General features: G+C 41.1%; 1 protein-coding gene across 1 annotated transcript in view; it reads right to left on the bottom strand.

The window, feature by feature from the left end:
* Positions 1-18,925, bottom strand: part of MCF2L2 (MCF.2 cell line derived transforming sequence-like 2) — a 257,039-nt gene that overhangs the window by 27,562 nt on the left and 210,552 nt on the right. Inside the window, exons 19-25 of the mRNA XM_047100288.1 lie at positions 18,210-18,302; positions 17,113-17,205; positions 13,391-13,462; positions 9,975-10,100; positions 2,297-2,512; positions 1,310-1,402; positions 1,057-1,135 (exon numbers count right to left, since the gene is read on the bottom strand). Of these exons, the coding sequence (XP_046956244.1) occupies positions 1,057-1,135; positions 1,310-1,402; positions 2,297-2,512; positions 9,975-10,100; positions 13,391-13,462; positions 17,113-17,205; positions 18,210-18,302 (772 nt within the window). The remainder of the gene's footprint in view (positions 1-1,056; positions 1,136-1,309; positions 1,403-2,296; positions 2,513-9,974; positions 10,101-13,390; positions 13,463-17,112; positions 17,206-18,209; positions 18,303-18,925) is intronic.

The following is an 18,925-nucleotide window of genomic DNA, read 5'->3' on the forward strand; positions in this document are numbered from 1 at the left end:
GACAATAACAAATGTTGGTGAGAGAAGGGAGAAGATGGAACCCTCACACCTTGCTGGTGCAAACAAGAAATGGTAGTAGTGCTTTGGAAAACAATTTGGAAATTCCTCAGAAAGTTAGCATAGAGTTAGTGTTACCATATGGCCCAGAAATTATTTATATATATTATACATGTATACATGTATACATGTATAATATATATATGTATTTTTTCCCAGAGGTTCACACAAAAACTTATACACAAGTTTCCATAGCAGCATTATTCATACTATCCAAAAAGTGGAAACAACCAAAATATCCATCAGCTTATGAATGGATAAACAGATATGTTATATCCATACAATGTACTATATCTCAGCTATGGAAAGGAATAAAGTACTGAGACATGCTACAATATGGATGAACACTGGAAAAATTTTGCTGGGTGAAAGAAACTAAACAGAACATGCCACATGTTATATGATTCTGTTTCTGTAAAATGTCCAGAAGAAGAAAATCCATAGAGATAGAAAGCAGATTCACAGTTGCCAGGGTCAGAGGGGAGGAGGAAGATGGGGAATGATTGCCAATGGGCACAGGGTTTTATTGTTGGGGAGGGTGATGAAAATGTTCCGGTGATGGTTGCACAACCTTGTGAAGAGATCAAAACCCATTGAACTATACACTTTAATAAGAGTGCATTTTATGGTATTCTAATTATATCTCAGCTTTAAAAAAAAAAAAAGCAGTACAGCTTCTGAAAGTAGTACTGGCCATTTAAATCCCCATAACATAATCTTGGGTGGGTTTGGGATTTGGGGTTGAGAAAGTTGACCTTGACAATTTGGTATGTAGGGGGAACACAGTTGAAAGGGACACGTCCACACACAACCACACACACACACATACAAACCCCACACAACTTAAAGCAAGCATAGTTGCTTCCAGCTGCGATGAAAATGTGGCCACAGTTATTTTCCTGGCAAACCATTTTCTTTAACAATATCCCCAGTGTGCACACCCACCACAAAATTAGAATCAGTATCTCTGCAGACTAAAGTCAGCAGGGGTAACCTTACCTTTAATATTGTTTTGCTGTTCCATTAGTAATTTACTTATTTCTGAAAACCAAGAATCTCTGATTTCCTTTGAAGTTGCCTGCAATTGCAGATAAGAAGACACTCTGAGTATCAGATCACATGGAACATTAATTGGACAGGGTTTTTATTTTCTGGATGACCTTTAGAATAATGAGATAGAAAACACTTGCCAAGTCAGGGAACACAATAAGGAAAGAGTAGCAGACACCTGTGAGGAAGGCATGAGCTTTACCTGCAGGATGTATTTCTCAAGTCCATTTCGGTTGGCAACTTCAAACTTTCTGTTGCTCCCCCTTCCAAGCTGGCGAACTGAAAGTGTCTTCAGCTATTGTAAAGAAAGAAGAAAAACTGCTGTACCACTGTTGTCTGATTTTTAAACTGTCCCCGTCAGCCACTCTAGTTCTTTCTACCCTTGGTAGTTCTCTTCTTCTATCTTCCTTTCACATGTTTTGTTGTTGTCTGTTAATGGCCCCAAGGAGCATAAAACACACAGTGTCATCTCTCTTCTCTGTTTCAGGGGACAACACAGACTGTATCTTTTCATGGACTCCTCAACCTTTAAGCAAAGAGATCATCTCTCCTTTAACACCTAAGTATTTCACAAATCTGTATATAATAGTAACTGAATTAGTCTCCACTAAGAAACATAAATAACAAAAGCTACTATGAACAACTAGCAACTTTAATCACAAAAGCACAAATGTGTGTGTGTTGCACACATGCATGTGTGTGGGGGGGGGAGGGGGGTCTCCTCACCAGCTATGAAATATTTCCTACACAGGCGAGAGATGATGCTTGGTGTAGACGTGGGTTCCTACACCTCCAGAGCCAGGATATTGTCAACGCTTGTATGCAAAGATGTGTAGTTGAGAAGGGTAAGTCAAAGATGAAATCCAGCCCATGTTCAATCACCAAGTCTTTCACCCCTCTGCCTGGAAGGTACTTTCCCAATTAATTTGTCCAGACAGGCTGCCATATGGTCCCTTTTCTCTACCTAGCACTCTTTTCTCAATGCCAGCCCTGACCCTGTTCAGTGACTGATTACCAGCTTGACTTTGGAGTTAGAAAGGTCTGGATGTGGAGTCTAGTTCTGTTGTGTGGCATTTGGCAAGTTAACCTCTCCTCTCTAGGTTTTAGTTTCCTGATCTGTAAAACAAGGATATTGATATTTCTCTCCATAGGGTCGTGCTGATTCCCAAATGCAATAGGACCCCTTTACCTTCATGGATTTCTTAAAGCTGTAATGAGGAGATAGGCCCTGGTCACTGGGCTCCATTCGTATCTTACAGAACACGATTCCTCTTTCAAAAAGATAGATTTGCCTCTGGCTGGGCTTAAATCGAATAAAATCCTTCATTTTATAACGATCCTTGTGAACTGTCCAGACACTGAAAGAACCATGCATCAACAGCTTGCCCAGTTTCCTGATGTCATCCTTTGGGAAACACAGACATACATAAAAATAAGCTGTTACATTTCTTGACAGGGAAAGAGCCCATAAGGGTCTATTTCCAAATTATAAAGCGTGCTTATTTGAAGTTGATAATTTTGAAAGTGCCAGTCAGGCTCATCTGTCACTAAATCAAAACTACAATTTTGTGAGCTTCACTGAACATGGCACCTTTCAGTTATATAGGGAAATAGTTCAGCTGTGCAAGGTAAGAAACAGAAAGCATGTTAGAAATACTTGAAGTAAAGATACTGGTACTCTGCTATTTTTGTCTTTAGAGTTAATTTCAGCTAGCAGAATTCTGTTTCCTCTTCTTTGTTTTTGATACATGACAGTCTACTTTAAAAGGGCAAGAGATTCACATTTAGGTATGTTCAGGAGTCACAGAATTTTTGCTGCATTATGGACCTATTCCATCATAATCCATGCATTTCATCTGTATCCTAACATCTGCCTCGGGTATGAGAAGCTGGGAACGTGAGATTTGTTCTGAAGGAAAAAAGCTTAGTATCCCCTAATCTTCATAACAGTGTAATGGAAATAGTAATTACATTCAACTTTGTGTTTTTCAGAGTGAGTGGATGAGGCAAAGATAACCCCAAATGACAAAATGTTTTAGAAAGTCTATTTGGCTTCAGGGACCATTTTACGATGCTTATCCCTCCACTAGCAAACCCACCTTTCTCCTGTGTCTGGTTAAAAGTCCAGATTAGTGACTCTGCCATCTCTGAGCTGTCTCCAAAGGGTAGCGGAGTGAGATGAGCTAAGAATATTGTATTTTATCTTGTATTTTTAAAAAAACTAGACCACTTGAGGTAGATAATAAAGAATTTATTTCCCTAAAGGAAAACGCCAAAAGGAGAAAATTATTTGAAAAGGACCAGGAAAGAGAATTTTCCCTGAGTTATGTCTAGCTGACATAAATCCTTACAATTCCTGAGAGTTAATACTAGAAATATGTGCATTATTTATAACTGGGCATTTTTATAATTTATTGTTTATATTGAGCAAACTGTGAATATTAAAATGATTTGCTGCACTTCTGAAATTCTAAAATAAAAACTTCAAGAACATAGACTCTAGTCATTTCTATGGTGCTTACGGTGCTATTTTTCTCTTTTTGCTTTGTACAGTTTACACGTGTAAACTGTGGTGAGTGAAGGAATAAAGAGCCCCAAGCCATAAGGACTGTGCCCCTGAAAGCATGACACTCTAGCTTTGACTGCACAGGCTCAGCTTGACCAGGCTCCAAAACAGATGGATAATGGGTTCATGAGGACCCCTGAGAAATTCTTCACTTTTTCCACATCCTTCCAGGAGCCACTGTGGCAATCGCAGTGATTGCATTCTCCTTTAAACCCATTCAGTTTCTACTATATACACATAAATAATGCAGGAAATACGTTTTCATCAAGGCCATTGGCAAAAGTAGGTGCTTAATATTTGCCACATGAACAGCTATAATCAGTAGTTTCTATTTTATTTTTTTTTAAGCTTACTTATTTTACTTTGGTGGGGGGCATAAGCAGGGGAGGGGCAGAGACAGAGGGAGACAGAGAATCCCATGTCAGTCCCCGCTGTTAGCACAGAGCCCAATGAGGGGCTCTAATCCGTGAACTGTGAGATCATGACCTGAGCCGAAATCAAGAGTCAGATGCTTAATCAACTGAGCCGTCCAGGCACCCTGGTAGTTTCTATTTTAAAATGTATTTATATTCCACCTCATTAAAAAAAAATGATATATCTTATAAAAATATATACAATACAAGCAGACAGAAAATAACCAAGGAAATTAGGGTGAAAAAAAAGATTAAAATAAAGATGAAGAAGTTGTACATAAAACCCATATAATAAAGCCATGTAAACCTGTTGCAGACAAGATTCTGACCTTCTAGTGGGCAGTACAGAGGGAAACACTATATGATACATTATGCCCAAAAACATACCCAAACCAGTTGTTCAGGAAACACACAGCAATTCCTATTAATGAGATACGAGAGAAATTTCTTCCATGGGTCCTGGTCCTCAATAAAGAATCACTGAGTCAAATACTGAACATGTCCTCAACCACACCCCAGAATAGATAGACAAGTGGATTTTAGGTAAAGCTGTTTTCTGACAACACATTTGGTGAATGTGCAGGCATCACTTCGAAGCACAGCTGGTAAAAGCAATTCTAAAAGAAACCCGAATGATGGGGGAGTGGGGAACAAGTCCAGGTGTGTACTCTCTAATGACCTGTGGAGAGCTGGGTGAGGTTAGTTAAAGTGACTGCCAAGGCCATGAGGATACTGCCTTGTCTATAGCTTTGCTGAAGAGGCAACTTTAGGTGGCGATGTTGTCTTTATCACCTCTGCTCTTTCCACCTCATCCCTCCAGCAGCCACAGCTGTTTGCACCTTAGTAGGCAATTGACCAACGGATATAAATTCAGAGAGGGGCCAGCCAACTTGACTGCTGTCCGAACTAAGGCAGGAATCCACAGGAATTGTAGCTGTGAGATGCGTTGTAAGAGAGCAAGAGGTGTAAAATACAATTAGGTAGCACAGCAATAAAGTGAGTCACCAGAAACTATGAGGAAGAGGACAAGACATGGACAGAGGGAACGAACCAGTCAGTGGGTGGTGAGAGGAGAAGACATCAGGTGTGTGGATGTATCTGGCACATACAGGCAGGGCACACAGGTGAAAACCTCCACTTCTCCCAAGCCAAGGCCCTAGAGCTGCTATGAGTCCTGGAATTGTCCCATTCCCACCTCTGTGAGCCCGGCTCTTTGTTCTGACTCTTCCCAAGGCTCTATGGTCACCTATTCCAGTAAGCCCATCATCACTGGAGGTCAATGGAGGGAAGTGCTGGGTCTTTTGAGTCCAGCTGAAACAGAAGGGCTGCATGTCATCCAGGTATTTGCATACACTTTCTAGGGACCACACTTGTGATGGGATTGGACATCTCAATGCTCAAGGCCCATCTTGCAGCAGTCAAGGGTGTGTGCCCTATGCAGAGCTGATGAAGAGCAGGTGCACACGTATTACCACCAGTGAGGATGTATGCTGGCATGGAGGCAACCCCACCTCCCAAGGGCAAGGGCAGGGGGATCCCTCTGAGCAAGATCAAAGATGACCCTTGGTCATCTTTTCAACTATATGTATCCTTTCTTTCCAATTAGATTGAAGTTGGTTCCAGGGCCGGAAACCACACGCATAACTCCTGTAGATATATGTCCCCTTGACATATAATATTTATTCGTTTACTGGCACGAGTACCTGGGAGGACACGAAACTAAATGCTCCACACTGTGAGGAAGCTAATTTGGTGATGCCCCAGTACTAGATTGAACAATGTCTCCAAAAAAACTCATGTCCACCTGGGGCCTCAGAATGTGACATTATTTGGAAATAAGGTCTTTGCAGTTGTACTTAGCTAAAAGGAAATCCTCCTAGAATAGGGTGGGCCCTAATGCAATGACTAGTGTCCTCATGAGAAGAGAAAACAGAGACGCAGACACAGGCACACACATAGAGGTGACTCCATGAAGACAGGCAGAAACTGGAGTGATGCAGCTATAAGCCAAGGAATGCTGAGAATTGCTGGCAACTACTAGAAGCCAGGGGTGAAAGCAAGGAAGGAGGACTTTTTCCTAGAGTCTTCAGAGGGAGCAAAGGCCTGATATCACCCTGATTTTTTACTTTTAGCCTCCAGAACTGTGGAGCTTTTTTATTGCAGCTCTAGGAAATGAATATATCTGCAAACCAGGTTTTCTAGTAATGATGTAATACTGTGGCCATCACTTTGGTGTGTTGAATCTTTTTAAGTTTTTTAAATGTTTATTTTTGAGAGAGATAGAAAGAGAGACAAAGCATGAGTGGGGGCAGGGCAGAGAGAGAGACACACACAGAATCCGAAGCAGGCTCCAGGCTCTGCACTGTCAGCACAGAGCCCGATGCAGGACTCGAACTCACGAGCAGTGAGATCATGACCCAAGCCGAAGTTGGACGCTTAACCAACTGAGCCACCCAGGCACCCCTGGTGTGTTGCATCTAATGGATATCAACTCAGAGATACAACACAGGGGCTATCCCAAAACAAATAATGACGTGAAAAGTCAGATGGCCTCCTCCATGTGGGAAATGATGGCAAAATAAACTAGTAACTATTACCATTTTTCATGTGTGGAATTTTGTAGGTAAGAACTCTGATAGAAGAATTTCAAATGTGACTATATCAGCGAAATGAAGAATCTGGCTGGGAGAGTGTGTAGTGAACATGGCCTCAAGAAAGAGACCACTTTCGGATGCCCAGGTTTCCATTCCTGGCAGTGACAGCAATGTGACAAGGATATATACTTCTTGCACAAAGACATAGGAAACATCTGGATAAATGCATCAGCACAAAGTCAGTCCAGAAACAAAAAGAAGAAGCCATAGGACAGAAAAGCCCCTTAATACAATCACCAGAAGCAAAGGGGTTCCTTCCTTTCCGGTCTGATCAAGTACCCAAGGAAGTCAGCTGTAGGGCCCTTTCTTCAGCATCTACCAGCTGCCAGGCACAGTGCTAGCTGCTTTTATTATGATTTAATCCTCATTAACTCCTTACAACCAACCGCCCTTTGACACAGGTGTCTTGAGCGTGAGAAGAAGCACAATGCAATTTCACTGAGTTGTTAAGATTATTTACTCAGTCTTATCTCTGCAGCCAACACTACGGTAAGTAAAGTAGGAACTGAAATAAAATACCTGGCCTTAGCCCACAAAACTTGCAATAAAAATATATCCTTTATTGAATGGCATAATTTGTTCCAGAAAATAACCTTTACTACTCAACTTTGGAACTTGTTCCTGGCAAGTCAGGATTTAAAAGGACTCTATACAAATCTCTATTTTATGCGTTGGATTGAATAGAGGGGACACTTTTTTTTTTTTTTTTGCAAATGGAAGGAATAAATGACATCTCGGTGTTCCACAAAATAAACTTTCTTAAAACAATTTTTTTTTTTTTTTAGTTTCTGTGATTAAATTAAACCAAGAACTAACTGAGTGTACAACAGGAATAACATTGTAAATACCAGGAGGGAATATTTTCAGTTGTTTTAATTATGCATTCACCCACTGAAGTTCAGTGTCCTTCCTTTTCAGAACCACGTTAATATTGGATACCAAGTAGTGAAACTAACAGGTTAAGTTCTGGGTTTGTCCACACACTCAGCACATGATTGTAAACACCCTGTGCTAAGGTTCTACAAAGCAGAGTCAAAGAATCTCAGAGTCCTAAGATCTGAGTTAGGAGTAGCTGAGTTGCTAGTAAACGCTAAACAAAATCAGATGAACAAAGTGTTGAGAGAATGGCACCCTGGACAGGGAAGGAAGATGTCCAAGAAGTAGTCCAGGCTGATGCACAACGTAATCTTGGGTGAGCTAACTCTTCTTTCCGTGGATCTATTCCTGAATCAGAAACTGAAAATTTCACCGCCTGCTCTTCTATAATTCAATAGGATTAGATAAAACTGTCAGGGTAAAGTAGCTAATGTACTAGATGTAAAGCAAGTTAAAATCTTAGTGAAAAAACCAAGAGTTTATGTCAAAGGCACAATTCCGAGGACACATGGGAGAAAGAAGTTCTTTGCATTTGATGCAAAACTGTCTAAAATTCTATAAGCTGCTTCATCTCATTTGCATGCAAGCTGCCTTTAAGTGAAATTAGAATTCTACTTACTCACATTTTGGTAATTATTTTCTCATAACTTCCTCCTCCTATGTTACCCACACTTAGAATAAAACTGGGAGTTTCCTGCCCTGTGTATGATTTCCAACACATTCATTTGATTCAGGGAGATGGATACTAACAGGATTAGCTGACACATGTTCAAAGATAAAAAGAACAGGAAGATGTCCCAAAATGATTAAACAAATTGCTTCCTTGAGTTTCCTTAACTGAAGAAGGAAAAAAATTTTACCAAGAAAATCATCCCCTCCCTCACATATGCTGTGCTTCATGAATACCCTTCTGAATCATGCATCAGAAGTAAGCAGAGAGCACTCTTGAGTCCCAGGGGACAGTAACAGCATTCACTGCCTGATCACTGTGGACCCAGTGGGGCTGCTTCTGAGATGCTGGTCAGAGAAATACCAGGAGGGAGGGAAATAAAAAGACCACATTGGCCCCTAATTAATTTGCAAGGTTTGACTTATGATCAGGAAAGAAAAGAAAGGTCATTTCATTTGCCTAGACTTCAATAAACAGTATGCTAAAATGGGATAAAAATGAGAAGGAAAAGTATCTCTCTGAAATGTAATTCTCAGAATGCTTGATCCTTGTGTGGTAGACAGAATAATAGCCTCCCAAAGAGGGCCACGTCCTAATCCCTGGAATCTGAGAATATGTCAAGTTATGTGACAAATGGGAATTAAGGTTGCTAATGGAATTAGGGCTGTTCATCAGCTGATTTCGAGATGGGGAGATACCATGGATTAATGGGTGGGTCCAATGTAATCACAAGAGTCCTCGAAAGTCAAAGAGAAGGTCCAAGAATGATGTGATTTGAGAAGAACTTTGAAATGGAGAGAGAAACCGTGAGCCAGGGGATGTGTGTGGCCTTAATGAGCTGGACAAGGCAAGGAAACAGATTCTCTCCCACAGCCTCCCAAAAGGAAAGTAGACACCTTGATTTTAGCCTGGTGAGACTGTGTTGTACTTCTGACCCGTGGAACTATAATATAATAAATTTGTGCTGCTCTAAGCCACCAAGGTGGTGGTAAGTTTTTATGGCAGTGATGGAAAACTAATCCACCTAAGTCAAGATCTAGAGCACCTCCAGGAAAACCAGTGATGGGCCAGTCCTAAGGAGCCCATACAGTTACAGAAGATAGCTTGCCTGGAATTCCTGGAATTGACCTACTCAGGAGTTTACCCTAATGCCCGGGTTGAGAGAGTTCAACTCCTTAGCATTGCTTCTTTTGGTGTTTTCCTTCAATCATTTGGATTAAGGGATGTACGATATATGCTTGTCAGACCTCTTCTGAGATCTGCGATGTGAAAATGGAGTTAGACTTTCACTTAGGACCTATTTTCAAAGGACTTTGTACCAAGAAAATCTGAGTCAAGAAGGAAAAAATTTTAATCTTTTAATAGTGCCATGAGTCAGAATAAATTGCTCCTTCATCACTTTGCCCCGCCCATATATGTTCTGGTCCTTGAGTTCCTGGCTTTTCCAGAGTGTGGGTCAGTCTCAATATTCAAGACCCCAGGAAATACAACATAAGATTCCTGAAAATGCTAAGCTGTTGCCTCGATTCCTACAGCACAGATTTGCAGAACAATTTAGGCTACTTTCCTCAGAGTCCAATTCCTTTACCATAGGTCATCTCTCTAACTTTGCCATAAGCTATCTCCTATGTTTGTAATATTGTGCCTGCCTTTTGCTGAGATGTTCCAACACTTGCTATGGCACATACCGGACATCCAGTGACTGCTGCCAGGTCCACGGCCAACTCACAGGACTTGATCAAATCCTCCATCATGGCCAAAGCTTGTTGTAGTTCAGCTAAGAATGCTGAATCCTTGGTCCTCTTTGGCCCATTCTGTGGAAACCAAATGCCTTGTTGGAAATCAAAAGGTAAACCATCTACCAAGTGAACAAGGGAAACAGGACAGAGATAAGGAGAGACCAATCCAGCCAGCACAGAGACTGAGAAGGTAAATACATGGATCTCTTTCCCTGCTCCCGAAGAACGGTGGTTAAAGATACTTGCTGGTTTATATACATGATAAACACACAAGCAAAATAATCAACTGCACCTTCTGTACATTGAACTAATGAAGAATGACGTTCACAAAATCATGGATATTATATTCCTGCTATATAAGAAACATACTGACCTTTTATTTTAAAAAGTTTATTTATTTATTTTGAGGAAGAGAGAGAAATAGAGAGGCAGGGAGAGAGGGAGAAAGAATCCCATACAGGCTCTGTGCTGAAACAGGGCAGAATCTCATGAACCTCGAGATCATGACCTGAACCGAAATCAAGAGCCAGACACTGAACAGACAGAGCCACCCAGGCGCCACCATGCTGAACTTTTTTAGAGCATGAAAAACCCAGACCCTTTATATAAGCTGCTCTCCCTGTTCTACATCCCACCAGGGGCCTATTGAAAAGTACAATCTCAGTATCATATTCCTGTGGGTAAATTTATGCTTAAAACCATCCCAGAGGAGGATATTTGTAAACTCCCATAGAGGCAGAGAATGAGCTGCCTGCCATGTGGAGGCTTACTAATGAGTATCATGTAAATGCCTTAACTGTTGGATTTGCCACATTGAATCCCCCCTCCAGCTCTACCCTTTCTCCCTCTTCTCCTTCCCCAGTCTTTCCCACATTCTATCACCATGAAAGACATGAAAGAGGTCAGCCAACATGGTCTGCACCTCCCAAACACAAAGTCTCAGCATTAAGTGGAAACATTGTAACTGCTAATTCAAGAGACCAATGTTCCAATTATTACTACCGTGACACTTAGGACACAATAGAGATGACTGTTTCTGTGTGAAAGTCTTTTGCTTACAGTTTCAGTATTTTATTCCCCTGTTACCTACATAGCATATTTATCTGTTATCTGGTAAATACCAACAAAGAGATTTTGGTTTCTTCCTTTTTGTTTTTAAACACATCAATTTCTGGGGCGCCTGGGTGGCTCAGTAGGTTAAGCGTCCGACTTCGGCTCAGGTCATGATCTCACAGTCCATGAGTTCAAGCCCCGCACCCAGCTCTGTGCTGACAGCTCAGAGCCTGGAGCTGCTTCGGATTCTGTGTCTCCCTCTCTGTCAGCCCCTCCCCTGCTCATGCTCTGTCTCTTTCTGTCTCAAAAATAAATAAAAACATTAAAAAAAAATTTTTAAAAACATCAATTTCTCCTTTTTTTTTTTTTTAAAGTTTACTTATTTATTTTGAGAGAGAGAGAGAGTGAGCATGGGAAGGGCAGAGGGAGAGAGAGAGAGGGAGTCCCAAGCAGGCTCTGCACAGAACCTGACATGCAGGCTGAATCCCACCACCATGAGATCATGCCCTGGGCCCAAATCAAGAGTCAGACGCTTCACCAATGGAGCCATCCAGGCACCCCTAACACATCAATTTCTACAACAAAGGACAGACAGCTCTTTGCTGCCCCCCTCTCCCATATAGCCCCACCTCTTTTTGTCCTCTACAGCAAGATGTAAGCAAAGGTTTGTGTATTTTCCTAATCTCTGCCTAAGCACTGGGGATCAGTTTCTTTGAATCAGGGATTTGAGTGACAAGACCAATCAATGACTTGAGACAAAGTCATGATCTCGCTGTGTATGAGTTTGAGCAGTTCGTGAGTTGGAGCCCCCCACCTTGTGCTCTCTGCTGTCAGCCCAGAGCCTGCTTTGAATTCTCTGTCTCCCTCTCTATTTGCCCCTCCCCTGCGATTTCTCTTTCAAAAAAAAAAAAAAATATATATATATATATATATATACATATATATATATATATATATATATATATATATATATATAGTCATGACCCCATGGCTTGTGGGTTCCAGCCCCACATCGAGCTCTGTGCTGACAGCTCAGAGCTTGGAAGCCTGCTTCAGATTCTGTGTTTCCCTCTCTCTCTGCCCCTCCACCCCCCCATGCTCTGTCTCTCTGTCTCTGAAAATGAATAAACCTTTAAAATATATATATATAAACATCAGGAAAAAAGCCCTCAACTTCCTTTTTGTGACTCAACTGCTCCTATTCCCTCTCCTTCCCACTAACCCTCCTTCCACAAACACAGCAGGTAGTTACTTTTACATTGCATAATGTAGGACTCAGAAATATCCTTACAAATATTATTAAACTAACTCAGCCTAGCTCCCCTTGCTCCAGGCTATAAAATTATTATCTGTATCTTGAGCTTCTCTTAATTTGAAGCGGTCCCTACCATATATTCTGAGCAGGGAGGGCATACAAATGACTGCTCCTCATGTTTTTCTTGTTAAAACCAGAATATTTTATAGGAAATTTAAAAGAAACCCCACTGGTAAGTCACAAATTTCCTGTGAAATGTGGTATGTGGTATGGCTCCCATCTCTTCTTCTTTTTTAATGTTTTATTTATTTTTGAGAGAGAGAGAGTATGAGCTGGGCAGGGGCAGAGAGAGAGGGAGACAGAACCCACAAAGCAGACTCCAGGCCCTGAGCTGTCAGTACGGAGCCCGATGCGGGGCTCGAACCCGAGAACCACGAGATCATGACCTGAGCCCAAGTCGGACGCCCAACCGACTGAGCCACCCAGGCGCCCCTCATAATCCTACCATGCAGGAAAACCACAGCTGAGATTTTATCATATTTATTTACAGTCTTTTATGTATGCATTTTACACATTCACTTAATTTCGTGTTCCTGTTAAAACATTTTTTTAAGTTTATTTATTTTAAGAGAGAGAGGGAATGTGAGTGGGGGAGGGGCAGGGAGAGGGAGAGCCAGAATCCTAAGCAGGCTCCATACTGTCAGTAATGCAGAGCCCAAAATGGGGCTCAAACCCACGACCCTGACATCATGATCCGAGCTGAAATCAAGAGTTGAAGCTTGACCAACTGAGCCACCCAGGCACACCTCCTGTTAACATATTTCTATGTGAAGGAAATAAAATGTATTACTACTTGTCCTGTTACAAACCTCAGGTTGAAATTGCCTTTAATTGTTTTGTTTTTTCTGTGACTATAAATTATAGGATATATGTTATTTTAGAAAATATAAACAATAAAGATCATAAACAAGACAAACAAAATTGCCATAAATCCTTCCAACCAGAGACAGATACCATTGACAGTTAGTTATGTAAGCTAATATTTAATATACAGTACCTTAGCTGAACCTCCTTCCTGGTCTCCTGGGTCTATCTCCCAATCCTTAGGAGTCTCAAAGTCCAGCAGACCCTGCATTAACCCAAAAGCCTTATTGGAAATTAAAAAGCAAAATGCCAACTAAATCTACCATGTCAACAATCTCCAGCAAATGCCAAATCAACAGAGGATGTATGTAAGTTTGTGTGTCACATGTAAGAGCGAAAGAATGGCACAGAGTTCTTTCCAAAACCAGAATCATACTGGAAACATTATTCTGGAGCCTATTTTTTCCCACTTAACATATCACAAACATTTTTCCATGACATTATGTTTTTGTAAACATGTTTTTTAATTGTAGCAGACTGTTGCATTCTGTAGATAAATCATAATTAATTAATCTCCCTACTATTAAACATTTAGGTTCAATAATTTTTACTATAATAATAATCTTTGTGCATTTTTCCTAAGGATAAATCCCTAGAAGTGAAATCGTCAATGTTAAAAGTTTTGATGCGTATTTCCAAGTTCTTTACAGAAGGACTATGTTCCCACCAGTCATATATGAAAGCTTGCTTCATTAGCCCCACCATACATGGAGTATTAACATTTAATCAAAAAGTGTTGTCAATTCAATTGACAAAGAAATCCTACCTCATTGTTTTAATGTGAATTTCTCAAAGAGCAGGTGAGTTAGAACTTTCAAAAACATGTTTGCCATTAGCATTTATTCTTTTGTAAACTGCCTATGTCCTCTGTTCATTTTTTTATTATTTTCTTTTTTATTTCAACTTGGAAGTATAATTGACATATAAAACTGTTAGGTATTTAAAGTATAAAGTTAAAGTATATATGGTATATATATTTGGTACACATATATATTGTAAAAGGATTGCCTCCATCTTGTTAATTAACACATCCATTACCTCACATATTTATCTCTTTTTTCTTTTTTGGCAAGAACATTTAAGTTCTACTTTTAGCAAATTGCAATTATATACACTGTTATATACACTGTATACATACATACACTGTATATATAATTGCAATTATAATACACTGTTACCAACTACAGTTACAATGTTTTACATTAGATCCTCAAGCCTTATTCATCTCATAAGCTGTAAGTTTATACCCTTTTACCAACCTCTCCCTATTAATTCTTTTTTCTAATAGTAGTCTATTTAATTTTTGTAAAAGAAGAAAAATGAATATCGCATGACTTGCATTACACAGGAAATCAGCACAACCACCTATTCTAGAACATTCTTCCTGTAATAAGCAAAATTTACTGTAAATAAATAATGTACCATTTTCCGAATCATATATATCTTAAAATCTAGGCTAGAAAAATTCTCTACATTAAATTTGATAGTTTCCATACATAGCCTATTTGACATAAATCATGGGCTCAATAAAAGTGAATTTCTGTTGTCCCTAAATGCATCTATTTTTAATATATGCTAATATACAATATATTTTTAATCAGTTTGCCATGACTCATTAGACATTATGTACATTATGTACTCAAAACTCTGTTCTGACTGTTAATTTTCATAATATCTCAGGAAAGATATTATTTCATAGGTATCATTTCTTTTTGGTTCTTTTTTTTTAAATTATTAACTTCTATGCACTCATTACTAGACATGCTGACCATCTGTCATGTTTCTATCTTGCTTATATGATATTTTACCCAATTTTTCAGGTGTCTATTTTTAATGGTATAATCTATCATTTCTTTCCCTTATTTTTGTACTAGGGAAAAGCTGTCTCAGACCAGGATCCCATGATCCTTTCTAAGCCGTGAGACAATCAGTCAGACATCCATGTTCTTAAAGAAGTTGATGGTAGGCCTTTCAGAATGAGCTCTGTCCCTCAGGGTGGAGAACACTGGGAAGTTCTTCCTTCCCTCACATGCGGGCCAGTGGTCTGAACTTGTTTTTCCAGCATGCAGTGAATGGGAAAAACTGGTTTGCCTTGAGTAACCTCCCATGGTTTCTCGCAGACCCCCGAGGAATATTTTACAGTGATTCTGTCTCTTGTTTCCTCAGTGAAATGAACTAACAAAATTCTCTAATTACTTTTCACCTGGACTACCTCACTTATGCTCCCAAGAAACATACCAGGAAAGTACTAGTACTACCTTCACGTTACAGTTGAGGAACCTGAGGCAGAGAGAGGTTAAGTAATTTGCCTGAGTCCAAGCAGTCTGGAAGCGTCAGAGCTGGACACACCCACGATGGCTAACTCCTCAGTCTGGGTTTCTAATTACTGTGCCCTGTGGTCCTCCGGCTATGGTACAGAACTTCATAATTGTCTCAGCATCACTTCTGTCGGAAAACTCGAGCACCTCAGTACCCGATGCACCCAGACGGAGGTGGTGAGGACCCCCACTTGTCTGGCTCCTTCCTCACGGGGCTCAGTGGTAAGACTTGCCCAGCTTAGATGACAGTAAAGATGGGACGGTTACAGGAGTGTGAAGCCCTGAATGAACACTATTGAAACACACTCACAAATGCCACTCGTGGAGGGAGGCAGTGGGCATCACCCTCATTCCCACACCAGTGTGACATCTCTGGGTATAAAACAATGGCTATGTGTTCCCGGAAGCTTCCCAGGGGTCAGCACTGAGTGAGCTCTTTTCATGCATTACCCACTTGCCCCTCACACCAATCCTGTGAAGGAGGTTCCAGTATCTCACACAGGAAAAAACTAAGGCCGAAGAGGTCCAGTAATGCCACAGCTGGTGATGGCATAGCTGGTCCAGCCTCGGCTGGGGCTGCAGATGCAAACCGAAAAGGGCACCTTTTTCTGAGGGCAGAATGTTAGGCAATGAGCTTCACCTCCCTGAGCCTCAGTTTCTTCACACACCAGAGACTTTCTGGTGCATCTGATTGTGGGGATTAAATAAGAAATTTATATGGGAAGGTACCCAGTAAATAGCAGGTGCTTGTATTTTTTTAAGAGATGGTAACCACTGAGCAAGAGCTGCTCATAAAGGTTAACTCAAAACACAACATGGAGAAGTGGCTGAACCTTTCCCTCAACTCACACATGGGGAGGCAGCCTGACAGCTCCTTCTGTCCTGTTTGGGTGTTTGGGAGTGCTCTCCTGCAGGTGTGCTGATGTCAGAGAAAGAACCACCTAGCTGTTCAGCAGAGCAAAATTCATTCTGTTATGTTGCTCTTGAGAAAGATCTCTTAATCTAGGGGTGGAGGTGGATGTTGCAAAAGGAGAAAAGATTCCGGTTTTGCCTTCTCCCTTCCATTGCTCTAATGTACATAAAATTGTGACTTTGAGGAAAATCACATCTCTTTTCTGAAGCTCCTTGCCTTATCTGTAAAATGGGGCTGACGATATCCTACCTGCCGATATCTTACATGAGAATAGAGGCTCTGGCTGCCTCCCTACCCTCTCAGCTGCCAGCAGTGTGGAGGGACTCCTTTCACCCTTAGCTCCCAAGAATCTCTCCAGCCCCAAACCAGCCTCCTTAGAGATTCATGCCTTGGGCTGCATGTCGGATTAGCCAGGCTTCCAGGTCCCTTTCAACTCTCTGATTCTTTGGTCTTACTCCTCACTGAGGTGTGCTGCTTTAGACTTGGAGGACAGAAAAAGCCTGGAGGATAGACCTATCTTCACATTGGGAAGATAAAGTCATAGCTCTACATGTCTAAGGAAAAGAGCACCACAGCACGTGCATGTTTTCCCAGCACAGGAAAGCACTGTCTCATTGACTTTACCTTTAACAGCATCTGGTATTTTAGAAGCCTCTGGCTTGGTCCTCTAAGATACTTAAAAAGAGGGATATTGTGATCCAATTGGCGCTGGCACACCTTTAAAAGCCAAACAGAAACAATGTGAAACAAAACAAACAACACCCAGAGAGAACAAAGCGGCAACATTTGAAAACAAGAAATGAAGCGGGCTCCTTGTGGAAAAGAGGTGCACCCATGTTGACCAGCTTTGTAAAGCTATTGAGTTGTTGGATCCCTCAGGAACAGTATGTAAAATGAGAGAAAGGGGAAAGAGGATGGCTTGGCTAGTAATTGTATGTGCAACTAGGGAAGCAGGACCATTTATTTCTTTTAAAAGGAAGTCTGGTAGAACGCAGTGGGGCACTTCAAATCCTGAAAAAGATGCAGCCTGTGTTTGAGTTGGGGGTGATGTTGTCTATTCAGCTCATTTTGAGTCTGGAAGACTTGATGACTTATGTGATGACTGATGAATATCATTCCAGGGAGCCCATTTAAAATTCCCCATCCTAATTTGAGAAACCTAACAAAAGACCATGGGGGGAGGGAAGGGGAAAAAATAGTTTCAGAGAGGAGGCAAACCATAAGAGACTCTTAAATACAGAGAACAAACTGAGGGTTGATGGGAGGGCCAGCGGAGAGGGGAAACGGGTGATGGGCATTGAGGAGGGCCCTTGGGATGAGCACTGGGTGTTGTATGTAAGCGATGAATCACGGGAATCTACTTCTGAAACCAAGAGCACACTATATACACTGTATGTTGGCTAACCTGACAGTAAGTGATATTTATGAATGAATGAATGAATGAATAAATAAATAAATAAATAAATTCCCCATCCTACAAGAGGGCTCTGGTTTGCTCATCAGGCTACAGCTGTTCCTCACAGGCCTGTCCCATAGAGACCCAAGGCAGCATCAAAACTTCCAACACAGAATTTCAAAATAGGAGAGACTTTTAATAAATATAAATTCAAATGCCAAATTCCCCTGCCTTGTTCATACTTCTGATTTCTTTAAAGACTTGGCGCATGCAAACATTGCTCAGGGAAAGCAATTTGTGGGAGACTTTGTGGTCTCAACATTACCCCAAAGAAGGCGCAGTCTTGACATTCTTGCCAGATTGCCCTAGCTCGGGGCAGATTCTTATGGTATTTAAAATACATTTGAAGATCTTCTTTCTGGAAGAGGAAAAGCATTGGAACAAATTAATCAGGTGGCATTTTTCAGGAAGAGAATAGGATGATACTGTTTATTCATTCGAATATTCAACAAGCCTGAGTATTTTCATGGTGTGAGGAACTGGGGGTGTGTGATAACCTTATGTTGGGGTGACTGTGTGATGGGAGGGCAAACAGAGGGCTCTAAACAGCCATAAGTACTAAGCACGGACATGAACAGGGTGCTGTGGGAGCAACTACAGGACTCTGGTAAATCAGTTAATTCATAAACCGGGATAGGTTTTTCATCTCCATCCTTCCTCCTCTGCTCTTTACCCAGGACATCACTGTTCCCCCAGAATAGCTCTGCAGTGAGGGACAAAACTGACAGAAAAGGTGCTAGTAGCTGATGGCCCCATCTTTCTCTCTCCCTGTCTTCCTGTTATGATCATTATGAGCCAAACCTAGGGGGGAAAAAAAACCCCAAGAGACAGCCAAAAGGTACAAACACCCCAAGAGGAAAACATGGCAGTTTGGACACAGCAACATAGATCTAAGTCCTTTGGGCAATTCTCAGAGGAGCAGGCTCTGCCTCAGACATCACCTTCCACCTGTAGCACCAGACTCCAAGATGGGAAAAATTA

Source organism: Lynx rufus, unplaced genomic scaffold (assembly GCF_022079265.1).
Source record: "Lynx rufus isolate CCGP_SWC_20201006 ecotype Redwood Valley unplaced genomic scaffold, mLynRuf1.p SCAF_5, whole genome shotgun sequence".
NCBI lineage: Eukaryota > Metazoa > Chordata > Mammalia > Carnivora > Felidae > Lynx > Lynx rufus.